This window comes from Schistocerca nitens, chromosome 3, assembly GCF_023898315.1.
Source record: "Schistocerca nitens isolate TAMUIC-IGC-003100 chromosome 3, iqSchNite1.1, whole genome shotgun sequence".
NCBI classification, from domain to species: Eukaryota; Metazoa; Arthropoda; class Insecta; order Orthoptera; family Acrididae; genus Schistocerca; species Schistocerca nitens.
The window spans coordinates 487,660,799-487,674,351 of record NC_064616.1 but is presented as its reverse complement, the minus strand read 5'-3'; the positions used below and the strand labels follow the sequence as shown (position 1 = coordinate 487,674,351).

Genomic DNA, 13,553 nt, shown 5'->3' with positions numbered 1-13,553 from the left:
CTGATATCGGCTACTGAAAATGCAGAACACATTCTCAAAAACATCCCAGACATGTTCCCAAAAGGAGGGGAGAAAGAATAACAAGAGGATAGGCATGCATCATGGAAAGGAAAAGATGCTGGAAAGGCTGGGGGCCCTTGGTAGCCAAGCACGAACCTGTCAAAGAGTGGCGAGCCCTCTGGGAGAGGAGGGGGGAGGGGGTGGGGACTGACTGGATGCCTGCTTGGGGGCATGTATGGGTTGTCACTGCTGTGCTCATGCTTATGCTGTGGTTTTCGGGCATGGCCATCTGGAGGCACTGTAAACTGTAGTATGATGGTGGCATCAGGGTCCCAGGCGCTTGGGGTTGTATGCTGGAATGTGGTGGTAGGGGTAGCATCCGGCCAGTGAGTGAATCTGTCAATAATTGTCAGCAGATATTGATACCCACTGGAGGAGGGTAGAAGGTCGACAATGTTGAGGTGAACATACGTGAACCGGTGTTGTGTGGGGAGAAACTTGGCCACAGGGGAATTAACGTGTCATCCGACCTCGGCACGGTGGAACAGAACGCTCGACTGGGTCCAGCAGCCGCAGTCGCATTGGATGCCTGACCAGATGAAGCTTTTTTTCATGAGGGCAGCAGAAGTGCAGATGCCTAGATGTGTGAGGCTGTGGATGCGGTCAAATGTCAGTTTTTGGGAGGTGGGGATGATCATCTGAACTGTCAGGTTGTGAAGGATCCACAAGGACATTACACCTGATCTTATGGTCGAAGCTGGTTAGAGATTTTAACTGGAGGCTGAGGGCAGAGTCAGCATTCTGAAGGGTAATGGCTAGGTCTGGGTCCACCTCTTGAGCAGCTGTCAGGGCATTGTAGTCTGAGGGTTCAGTGGTGGTGCAGGAGCAGCTAAGGCAATCTGCTACAATGTTATCGATGCTGACAACATGCCAGACATCGGCAGTGAACTGTGCGATATACTCCTGTAGCCTAAACTGTCAAGGCGAGATCTAGTACGTGTCCTTCCTGCAAAAACCAGAGGTGAAGAGGCAGTGGTCTGTGAAGATTGTAGGATGCACCCCTTGAATGAAAATGGAAAACAGCGGACGGCTTCCTAGACTGCTAGCAGCTTGCGTCGAATGTGCACCAGCGGCGGCATGCATCAGAGAGCTTGGACGAAAAGAAGGCAAGCGGTTTTCAGACGATGTCTACGTATTGTTGTAGGAAAAGCCTGACAGCTGACTGGCTTGTGTCCACCACTATTGCAAGGGGTGCACTACGGTGGGGGTGGCCCAAAAGGGCCGGGCTGACAAGGTTTCCCCCCCCCCCCCGAAGCTCTCAATCATGACCTGATAACAAAGGACCAGTTTGTTACCTTTTTTATCACCACAGAGTGCAGTAGTAATGGGTCTTGGGTGGCAGCAGCGTCCTTAAGATGCTGATGGAGAAAGTTGACCATGTTGATGAAATGCCACAGGCCTTTGAAGGTAGTAGGGCATGAAATGTCTGCTATCGCATGTACTGTCTCGGGGGGGGGGGGGGGGGGGGGGGGGGGGGGAGCCAGTGGTAGAGAGTAAGCGTCTGAGGAATTCGATCTCACTCGCTCCAAAAACGCATTTTGTCATGTTGAGGATCACTCTAGCTTTCTGTAGGAAGAAAAAAAATTTCATGCAGGTGTTGGTGGTGTTCAGTAGGGTCCCTGGAGTAAATGAGTATATCATCTAGGTAGGCAAAACACCCAAGTGCATCCTCGAGGGTGTTTTCAAAAAATCACTGCCAGGTTTTGTGTGGCATTGCAGAGGCTGAATGTCATAAATGCACTCTTGAACAGGCCAAAAGTTGTAATAATGGCTGTTTTCTCAAAGTCCTCTGCGGCATCTGGGATCTGTGTGTAGACTTTGGCGCAATCTCTCTTACTGAAGACAATAACTCCCGAGATGACATCGTCGTAGGTGAGGAGGAGTGGGACAGGATAGCGGTCAGGGATGGTCTGGACGTTGAGTTTACAGTAGTTGCTGCAAGGGCACCAGGAACCATCTTCTTGGAGGTACGGTCAAGAGCTTAAGCCCAGGGGCTTTTGGAAGGGCAAAGTACGCTGGCGGCGAGCAGCTCTTCAAATTCCTTTTGTGCAATTTTGAGCTTGTGAGGGAGAATGGGGCAGGCATGGCAAAAAAAAACTGAGGGGGGTGGGGGGTGGGGGGGGTGGGGGGGTGGGGGGGGGGGGGTAGTGGCAATGTAATGCATAGTGTAATGCTGAACATTCTGTGGGGTGCTGGGTGGTTGGATAAGGAGGGTGAATTCTGTGGAGCGTCTTACCAGACGTGGCATTGAGTAAATGATGCTTGGATATGTAGGCCAGTAGGCTGTGTGATCAAAGAAGTCACTGCCCACAATGGGGTCGGTAACATCTGCGTCTGTGAAGGTCCACAGGAGTTTGTGATGGAATGATGGAAGCCCAGATCCAGTGAATGTGTATGCATACCAGAAATAGGGACGGCTGAGTTATTGATGGTAGTGATGAGGAGGGAAGTGGCGGAGGGGATTTAGGAGTAGTTCGCGCAGAAATATGGACATGTCAGAGCTGGTGTCGACAAGGTATTTAACAGGTGGACTAGCATCATTCAAATCCTGTATGAATAGGCACTAAAGTGGTACAGCAACATGGCATGTCTACTGCTGGTGGCTGCCCAGGTTTGGGGACCAGGAGGACAGAGGTTTGCAGTTTCTCATGTTCTCGCCAAACCTCTGTTGGTATCCACAAGCTGTGCCTAGTTCGCAGTGATTATCAGGGAGGCCGTTAGAACCATGCCAGCAAGGTCGGCTGTTTTAGTCTGGGCCGGCATTGCGCGGGTAGGGGGCGGTCAGCACCTGGCGGCAGGTGCGGGTAGTGTAGGCGGGCAATGCTGGTGTAAGTGCTGCCATCTCAGAGCTCAGGCAGATCAGAAACTGGATAGGGTGGGGGCCTATATGATGGGTGGAGAATCGCTAGCAGTGGGTGTAGCCAGCTGGAGCCACAGGGCTGTAGCCGGTGTTCCTTGTAGTAGCCACAGTGAGAAAGTAATTCAGCATCTTCAGCTGTTTATTGGCCAAGACCACTGCGTTGCCTAACAATAAATAGGCATGCAAGGCCAGGGCAACATGTATGAGGAGGGAAGGTGCACAAGCCAGCAGTTTAGGAGTTGGCCTTCGCGGAGGATGTGTTGTTCATCAAATGCTCATAAGCGATCCAGCAACAGGGATGGACCCATCATCACACTGCTTTGGATAACAAAATACGTGCTCGTTGCAGTTCCAAAGGCATGAAGCTGGATATGAAGAGTTCTTTTAGTTAAGTGTGGTTGCCAGGTGTGTGTGTGGTGGAGGAGGGGGGGGGGGGGAATAACATCCCAACATCCCAGACTTGGGTAGCAGTGGTCAGGTTGAGGTGACCGACAAACATCCTGAATTTCATTGCGACACTCATAATAGAGCAATCTACGAAAACTGCATCAATGGAAGAAAACCACAGGCGTGGGTCTTGCAGATTGAAGGGAGGCAAGTGAGCAGCCACACAACTGGGGATAGGGTCTGCGGAGTTGCCATGCGCTGGGCGCGCTGCCCCACTGGTCAGCTGAGTCAGGAAGTTCTGTAGTGCTGACAGCTACATGTGAAGTTCCAACACCTCCGAAGTGCTCGTAGGGGCTGGGGCAGGAGGGGTAATGGGGGGACTGCTCGCTTGAGAGCCGATCAGGTGTGACCACCATACAAGTGGGAATGTGTGGCAGTGATATTATGACTTAACAGTGTGGGAAGCATGTTGCGGTATGCAGAGTGGTGCTGGCAAGAAATATTGCTGAGAAGCAGGTAAGCAAGACACGCATAATGTGTTCCAAGCAATACAGTCCCCACCATGTGTTGTTGCAGAAAGAAGTGTTCAGTACACCACACAGTAAAACTGAGGCTTGTCCGGGCACATAGCTGTCAGCTGTGAATGGGGCACGGAGAGGTGTGGTTGTGCGCGCAGAGGGATGGTGTACACGAATGAGCACAGGGAGGGGAGCGGTGGTGTGCAGAGGGAAGGTATGTGCGGAGGGGTGCAGGAAAGGAGTGAAAAATGAAATGAAATTTCATGTGACGAGGGCCTCCCCGTCAAGTAGACCGCTCACCTGGTGCAAGTCTTTTGATTTGACGCCACTTTGGCGACTTGCGCATCAATGGGGATGAAATGATGATGATTAGGACAACACAACACCCAGCCCCTGAGCAGAGAAAATCTCCGACCCAGCCGGGAATCGAACCCGGGCCCTTAGGATTGACAGTCTGTCGCGCTGACCACTCAGCTACCGGGGGCGGAAAGGAAAGGAGTGGTGATGCGTACGGAAGGATTGCATGCATCTACATCTACATCTGCATCTACATATATACTCCGCTAGCCACCAAGTGATGTGTGGCGGAGGACACAATTCGTGCCGATGTCATATTTCCCCCCTTTGTTCCACTCGCGGATCATGTGAGGGAAAAACGATTGTCTGAATGGCTCAGTATGAGCTCTTATTTCCCTTATCTTTGAATGGTGATCATTGCGTGATTTGAAAGTTGGTGGTAATAATATATGCTCTACATCCTCGGTGAAGATCGGATTTTGGAATTTAGTGAGCAGCCCCTTCTGTTCAGCGCGCCGTCTATCTGCAAGAGTGTCCCACTTCAAACTTTCTATGAGATTTGAAACGCTCTCGCAATGGCTAAATGTACCAGTCACGAATCTTGCCGCTCTTCTTTGGACCTTCTCAATCTCTTGAATCAGACCCAACTGGTAAGGGTCCCACACAGACGAACAATACTCCAAGACTGGACAGACTAACATATTGTAAGCTATTTCCTTTGCTGAAGGACCGCATCGCTTCAGGATTCTACCAATGAACCGCAATCTAGAGTTCGCATTACCGGTTACTTGTGTAATCTGATCATTCCATTTGAGATCATTTCGAATAGTCACACCCAGATACTTGATGGACGTTACCACTTCCAAAGACTGGACATTTATTTTGAACTCTTACATTAATGGGGATTTTCGCCTTGTCATACGCAGTAGGTTACACTTACTAATATTGAGAGATAACTGCCAGTCATTACACCATGCATTTATTTTCTGCAAATCATCATTGATTTGTTCACAACTTTCGTGTGATACCACTTTCCTGTAGACTACAGCATCATCAGCAAACAGTCTCAGGCTGCTGTCAATACCATCAACCAGATCGTTTATGTAAATTGTAAAAAGCAGAGGACCTATTACATTGCCCTGGGGCATACCTGAAGTTACGCTTGTTTCTGTTGAAGTCACCCCATTCAGGACGACATACTGCTTCCTGTCTGTTAGAAAACTTTGTATCCAACCGCATATGTCATCGGATAGACCATAAGTGCACACTTTCTGTAGCAAGCGACAGTGCGGAACTGAGTCAAACGCCTTTTGAAAGTCGAGAAATATGGCATCAACCTGGGAGCCGATATCTAGAGCCTGTTGTATATCACACACAAAGAGGGCCAGCTGTGTCTCTCATGACAGCTGTTTCCTAAAACCGTGCTGGTTTCCGCAGATGAGTTTCTCAGAGTCTAGAAAGGTCAGTATGTCTGAACACAAATATGTTCCATGATTCTACAACAAATCGATGTCAGTGAAATTGGCCGGTTATTATGTGCATCCGATTTTCTACCCTTTTTATAGCTTGCTATGACCTGGGCCTCCTTCCAGTCCCGTGGAACTTTCCGCTGTTCCAATGATCTCTGATAGGTGATGGATAAGAATTGTGCTATATTTGTAGCATAGTCAACATAAAATCTTACGGGGATACTGTCTGGGCCAGATGCCTTCCTGGCGCCTAGGGATCTTAACTGTTTTACAATCTCAGATACACTCAGCACTATGTCAGCCATCCTTTCATTTGTTCAATAATTGAAAGGGGGAATAGTGCTGCAGTCCTCTACCGTAAACAAATTTTTGAAGCCGAGGTTTAGAATTTCGGCCTTCTGTTTATCATCATCAGTTACATTACCCATACTGTCAGCAAGAGAAGGTATTGAATTATTTGTAGCGTTCATAGATTTTACGTATGACCAAAATTTTTTGGGGTTATTTTTAGACTCTGCAGATAAAATACTGCTTTCAAATTCGTTAAAAGAATATCTCATTGTCCTTCTGACGGCTGCTTTCATTTCGCATAATTTCTGTTTGTCAGCGGGGCAATGACCACGTTTAAAATGACTGTGCAAAATTCTCTGCTTTCTCAGCAACTTCCTAATATGAATCCAGAATGAGATTTTCACTCTACAGCAGAGTGAAATTCTCATTCTGGAAACATTCCCCAGGCTGTGGCTAAGCCATGTCTCCGCAATATCCTTTCTTTCAGGAGTGCTAGTTCTGCAAGGGGCGCAGGAGAGCTTCTGTAAAGTTTGGAAGGTAGGAGACGAGGTACTGGCAGAAGTAAAGCTGTGAGGATGGGGCGTGAGTCGTTCTTGGGTAGCTCAGTTGGTAGAGCACTTGCCCACGAATGGCAAAGGTCCCGAGTTCAAGTCTCGGTCCGGCAGACAGTTTTAATCTGCCAGGAAGTTTCAACTTCCTAATATGTTTGTTGTACCAAGGTCCCCTGTACTTTTGCCAGGCACATACTTCTCTAGCACATGGTGGACAATACCTTTAAATTCCGACCAAAGATGCTCATTATCGTTGTGTCCCACAGTGAATGCTTGGAGCTGACTATGAAGATATTCATTAATGACACTTTTATTTGCTTTCCCAAACAAGAAAACTCTACACGGTTTCTTTGGTTTTTTTACAACTTACACTGACACAGAAGCCACAATGACATTGTGGTTGCTAATACCTTCTTGTACATTAACTTCCTCAAAAAGATCAGGTCTGTTTGTTGCCAAGATATCTAATATGTTCCCATCTCGAGTTGGTTTTCTAACCAATTGCTCAAGGTTGTATGTTGAGAGTGCTCCTAGAATAACTTCACACGAACCTTTGCTTCTCCCCCTGTGATAAACGTGTAATTTTCCCAGTCAATGGATGCTAGATTAAAGTCTCCACCTATAACTAATGGATAATTTGGATATTTACTTCCTATGTATTCAAGACTTTTCCTGAAACGTTTTGCGACATTTGTTGCGGATGCTGGTTGTCTATAAAAACATCCTAATACAGTTGTCAATCGTTGTCTGATTAACAGCTTTATCCTGTTCCCTTTTATGCTCCTAAGGGATACATGCCTCTAGTGGTGCGGCAATTAAGAAAGATAACAATAATGCTGCTGATTAAAAAGATAACAATAAATAACAAGGCATGCTAGAAGAGCTGCGTGAGCTGGTTCAGAGAAATAATTCCTGAAAGCTAACAACTACAGTAAAATATGACAAGTTACTACCTCTTAATCAAGGGGGGAGTCCTCACTCGTAGTGGAGTCTCTGGATAGGATGGACCATGAATGGTTTACAACCTTTGTTCAGCATCATCTTCCGGTGCAGGAAAACCGAACACCTGCTACAGTGGCACCCTTGGCAGCAGGGGGTGCCAAAACAGTCGAACATGGAATGGTAATAAAGTTGCTTGGTACTCTTGTTGCACACTACGCTTAACTGCACTACTTACACCACACTTTGTACACCGGCAGTCAGTAGATGCACCTCGAGGGAATGCAGCTCAGGAAAGCAGTGCGGAAAACACAGTAGCACTCCTCTTGTTAAACAAGCCGTGGCAAATCACTGACACCGGACGCATGGTAAGAACCCTGCTGTTCATGCATACCTCCATGCGGTAGACAACAATGCGAGCCATACGGTGTTGTGCAGACAAATTGCCAAGAGCAAGGCTGGGAGGTGTTGCCTCATTGAAGCAGAAGGAGAGACAGGCCGAGTGACGGTTCAGCATGTGTGGCATCCGGAAAGCATGACCGTCTAAGCTCTACCTCTGAGGAAGTGATCAGTGACAATGTTTGGGGGGGGGGGATATGGTGGTATGTTGGTTGGCATGTTCTTCACTGATCGCTGGTTTTCGGTCTGTGCAGCCCCTGTCCTGCTGCTACAAGTGGAGGTGATGGAAGGAGATGCCACAATGATAACCAGAAATGTAGTGGTAGGGATCAGATGGGCATAGGGAGACGTAGTTTTCTGTGATGGGAATCAAGGATGATTGTGTTGAGGGAGCTGGCATTGACTATGACAAGCAGGGTGTTAATTAACAATGTATAAGAACAACAAACAGTAAATGGGGAAATAGTTGATTTGTTTGGTATAGGAGGGCAGACTGCGAGCAATGAACCGAAGTTGTTGGTAAACAGGGACACAGATTGCATCACAGAGGGTACTTCCCTCAGTTAATCACCACAACATGTAACGAGACTGTTGGAACCTCCAAGTGCAAAGAGCATGATAACATCCACATCTGGTTTTACATAGAAAATTATTGTTCTTTCTGATATTGTAAAGTTTTTCTCATTACAGGGAGCCAATTCATTGGGAAGAAACGGAGGATGTTCAAACTGAGTAAGATATAGTTTAGTATTAGCTTTGGGCTGATTCTCATCCGTTGGATGGGTGAAAAAAGAAGTAGTTTCCACAATAGGGACAAGACGAAGACAACTATAGCATGAAAATATGGGCATGGCATTAAATATGAGGCAAGTGGAGATAACAACTCTGTGCAGATGACATTTTTTTATTTTAGTTCACGTTGAAAACTTATGGGGCTGTGTTATGATCATGGTGGTGAATGGTATACCAATGTGAGCAATATTGCATATCTAGTTTGGACAATTTTTATAAGTGCTGCAAGTGTTAGATTAGTAGGTGGAAGGCAAAACTTCTTATCTAGTATATGGGTTATAGGAATAAGAGTTCAGAGAAAGATTATATACAATAGAGAAAGAATAATTCATGGATGTCCGTGCATGGGTAGTTTAGTCTTAATAGGACTAGACTGGTGTAGGTTATGACATGATCAGACATGAAAAGATGAGTGTCTTTGTGAATGGAAGGAAATTATGATTCTGATCAGTAGGAATATGATGTGAGACGGTTTTAGCAAAGAGCAAGGGAGCTGTTTTGTATCACACAGACAAGCCATGTTGCCTTGCGGAAACACAACAGTGTGGAAAATGTTTTATTACATATTCAGCCTCAGGTCACTCAAATAGTACCATTACCAGTTCCAACTGTTTAAAAAGACAAAACAATTGGACAGTAAAATACTAGGATACTAAATTACAAATCAAACTAACTTCTCTCCACAACTGAATGGCCTGAGGCAGATACACACATTAAAACACTGTGTATTATAGCAGATGGAAAGAGCAAGGGTAGATGGTTGACTGGCAAGGTAGCACTGGATGAGGCTAAAGGTAGAAGGTTGGGTAGGGCACATAGGGATATTATCGTGATGTAAAATGTTGTGGCAGACCCAGAACAACAAAGATAACACACAAATGGAGGAAAAGATTATTGAAATGAAAATTAAAAAGATAAGAATGGGGGCTAATATAAAGAATACAAAACAAATACTAACCATTATCGTACAGAGGCATATAGGCAGTGATTTTTCCCTCGCTCTGTTTGAGAGTGGAACAGGGAGAGAAGATGCTAGTTGTGGTACGAGGTACCCTCCGCCACACACCGTATGGTGGATTGCGGATTATGTATGTAGATGTAGATGATTATAAAGGAAATAAAAATGAGAAAGAGGAAGCAAGGTTCCAATGGGTTATCATCAGCTAGCCATAACATTCTTATGACTGGTGAACAGGCCAAGGCAACAACTTAGTTCTTCAAAAGTATCTGACATAGCCCCAACGGTGTAATTAATTGGTTGGTTAATTTGGGGAAGGGGACCGAACAGTGAGGTCATCAAGTCCCATCAGATTAGGGAAGGATGGCGAAGGAAGTCGGCTGTGCCGTTTCAAAGGAACCATCCCAGCATTTGCCTGAAGCTATTCAGGGAAATCACAGAAAACCTAAATCAGAATGGCCGGACATTGGTTTGAACTGTCATACTCCCGAATGCAAGTCCAGTAGTATAGTATAGTATAGTATAGTATAGCACAGCACAGCACGTTTGCTTAACGAGTAACTTTACTCGACACCAAAGAGCTACATGTTTATCACGAGCTACATGTTTATCACTGATAAAGCTGGAGAATGTTACTGATGATTTAACAATGTGTCAGATGGATACTACTTTACATGAATAGGGTTCTTATGTGATCATATATTTTCTTCAAAGGCAAGTCGTCAGATAATACCACAGAAAGTTGACAAAACTAGACAGTGAATATGCCTTACAGAGTTGAACAACCACTAAGGTGAAAAACAATGGTCTGCATTCTTCACGAGTACCAACTGACTAACTCACACTGATCGGTAAGTGAAGAGAGTCAGAGATGGACACAGTTTCAATTTCTGGCTGTCACTATTAAAGTAAATGAACCCCATGGCAACTATAAAAAAGACAATTTCAGTTCAAATGATTTGGGAAGTAACAACAGTTGTAGACGGGTAGAAGTTACATCCAGCACAGAATGGGAGATTTCAGGAGCCCAACACTATCAGGTAGCCCTGCAATAAATAGCTATCTGATGATAGAGTTGCTACACATTGCCACCTTCATTTCACCATGACACATGGGTTGTTCAAATGTTCTGCTGCTGTGAACAACTACCACATCAGCTAAGCAAACTCTTTTACAACACTATGCAATTAAAAGTACTTCTTCATAACATGAAGATTTACCAGCTAAAGTACAAACAATAACACATAATAGGGATTAGTCAAGATATCTCAATACATTCTGTGAAGAATATGAGTGTGTGTGTCAGAAGCTCGGATTGTGTCAGGGATGGGGAGGGAAATCGCAGAGAATCTAAATCTGGATGGCTGGATGCAGGTTTCAACATTATCCTCCAGAATGTGAGTCCAGTGCGCTAACCACTGTGCCATCTAGCTCAATGATTTAATATAAGAGGCAGCTGGGTTAATGCAGTTCCAGGTACACCATGTATGTGACACCAGTGTTCACTTCTATAATAATAGATGTGGTGTAATATCTCGAGGACATTGATGCCAGGAATTTACCACATGTAAAGTGATCTGCAGGATAAAAGCTGTCCATTCACAGCATATATCATCTCATGCCAATGAAGTGACCTGAAGTTAATATCACCACTTTCGACTCACTTTCATATAGCAGAGGTATCAAGAGGTTAGTGCAGCTCTGTCCAAAATCCCAGACGCAATTACAGTCAGAGAAAGTCATTTCTTCCTGTTCACACAGTCTTTCAATACAGGTGACACATGCAGCAACTGCCAGAAACCTAAGAGAAGGCAAGAGAATGTAGATTATAAAACCAAACTGCTCAGCCATCTTTGAGAAGGAAATCAATTTTCATGTAGGCCCAGTGTTGTAGGTCAATGAAGACATCAAACTATAGAAGCTGGAGACACTGGGCAGAGGAACACTGCAGCTAAAAAACAACCAACGCATCCCTGTTTTTTTCTGGGCTGCGGAGACTGATTGACACACAAATACCTGGAAAGAGCAAGTAGAATGAGAAATACCAAATTTGAGCACCAAAGACATCTGTATCAGTGCGGCAGAATGGTGATGCAAGCAACAATGAACATTGAAGGATATATTAACCTCAACATCATCCACAATAGCTCCAACAGCTCTAGGGCGCATGGACGAGATCCTCTGACCCTTTACTGTGTCATGCTGGTGCCGCTGCCAAATCTTTTATTTCTTAGGATGATAGCTTTCTATCGCAGTTGGTGGACAAACTGTCACAAGATGAGGGTATCAAAGAAGATCAGGGTTTAAAAGCTGATCAACAGTGAACTCATTACAGATAGAGCACAAGCTCAGATTGGAGAAGAAGAGGGAAGGAAATGAGCCATGTCCTCTTCAAAACAGCAATCTGAGAATTCGCATTAAGTGATGTAGAAAACCTAGATCTGGATTAGTCTGACGAGACTTAACTGTCAACAAAGGTCTCACTCTAATATTATAACTGATGCGCTCCAAGGTCTTTAGCCTTAAACAATAAGTATAGTATTTGCTTGCAATATGCACTGTAGTTCGGCCAACACCTTCTAGGACTACTGAGCAGCTGAAGACTGTTCTTCTCGAGTAGCAGCAAATTGTTCCCAAGAAGTTCATCAATAATGTCACAGTTAGTGACATGATGGTGGAAAGCAGAGTTGGTGATTTGTGATAATCACACACTGAATTATAGTGCTGTAACTATTTTGTCTTTGGGTGTTAGGGAGTAATTACTGCGCCTACATCATATAGACAAGATTTTCAGAGCAACTATAGTCTAGCAAGTTATACAGAATGTGATACCTTCACATAATGTATGATATTACGTCTGATCCAATAATTGTTTGAAATATGTCAACAGAGAACCTTAATATTTTGACCACTGGCGCTGTCTCTATGTTAAGGTGTTAAGTTTTTAAATGTCAGTAATATTAATGTGTCATATGAGAGAACAGGTAAATTACTTACAAATCCACATCCAGTAAGAAAACCTTCCATGATGCCAGCAATAAAAACTGCACAATTCAAACTTCCTTTGTCTTTTGGAATGGATATAAACTTATTTACAAGTGGTTCTTTCTCAGTTATGAAGTACACTGTATCATCATCGGTAGCATGCTCCACTTTATCTGCTTCCCTTCCAAACAGAGACTAGAAAAAAAAGAAAAGAAAAGAGAGAGAGAGCATGAGATTCAGTACAACAGCAAAATACTGTAAATATTAACATAATCACAATTCTTTCAGTAGTCACTGAAACAGTTCTACAACAAACAGGTATTCAGAATACTTTCTGATGCACTAGGGGACCTATCACTTTCCTAAAAATGTGTATAGGTATATAAGATTATCTGAAGATAAATATGTGGCATACATTATGCAATTAAAAGTTTTTTTTCCATGTGGTCAAGTATACTCTGTAATGACGATTTGTGACAAGTCAAGTCCAACAGAATCTGAATGTACATACAGGCCTTTGGTGGCAAGTTCACTTTTGACTGAACAACCTAAATTTTATGGCCACATAAAAAGTTGATCAGGTGTGCTCATGTGACAACTAGGAGAGCATCACCTGCAAAAGGCAGTACCTGTAGCCTCTATGTAAAGTGCATAGCTCTTGTTATAAATAATCAGTAATTATGAAAGATGAAGAGTTGGGCACCAAAGTGGTAATTATTAGTGTTCTGGTTAAAATGGCTCTGAGCATTATGGGACTCAACTTCTGAGGTCATTAGTCCCCTAGAACTTAGAACTAGTTAAACCTAACTAACCTAAGGACATCACACACATCCATGCCCGAGGCAGGATTCGAACCTGCGACCGTAGCGGTCTCACGGTTCCAGACTGCAGCGCCTAGAACCGCACGGCCACTTCGGCCGGCTAGTGTTCTGGCCATTGAATAAATTATCATATTGCTGGAAAGTAGATGTTATAGACACTTCTACACACCCATTTTATATTAAAAATTCAGCTTTAGTACAGAGAATAACTTCCACCACTAAAAAT

The 13,553-nt window shown here is 44.5% G+C and overlaps 1 protein-coding gene across 1 annotated transcript in view; it reads right to left on the bottom strand.

Annotated features, from left to right (window-relative positions):
• Nucleotides 1-13,553, bottom strand: part of LOC126249635 (trafficking protein particle complex subunit 5-like) — a 55,613-nt gene that overhangs the window by 14,377 nt on the left and 27,683 nt on the right. Inside the window, exon 4 of the mRNA XM_049951312.1 lies at nucleotides 12,519-12,701. Coding sequence (XP_049807269.1) covers nucleotides 12,519-12,701 — 183 coding nt within the window. The remainder of the gene's footprint in view (nucleotides 1-12,518; nucleotides 12,702-13,553) is intronic.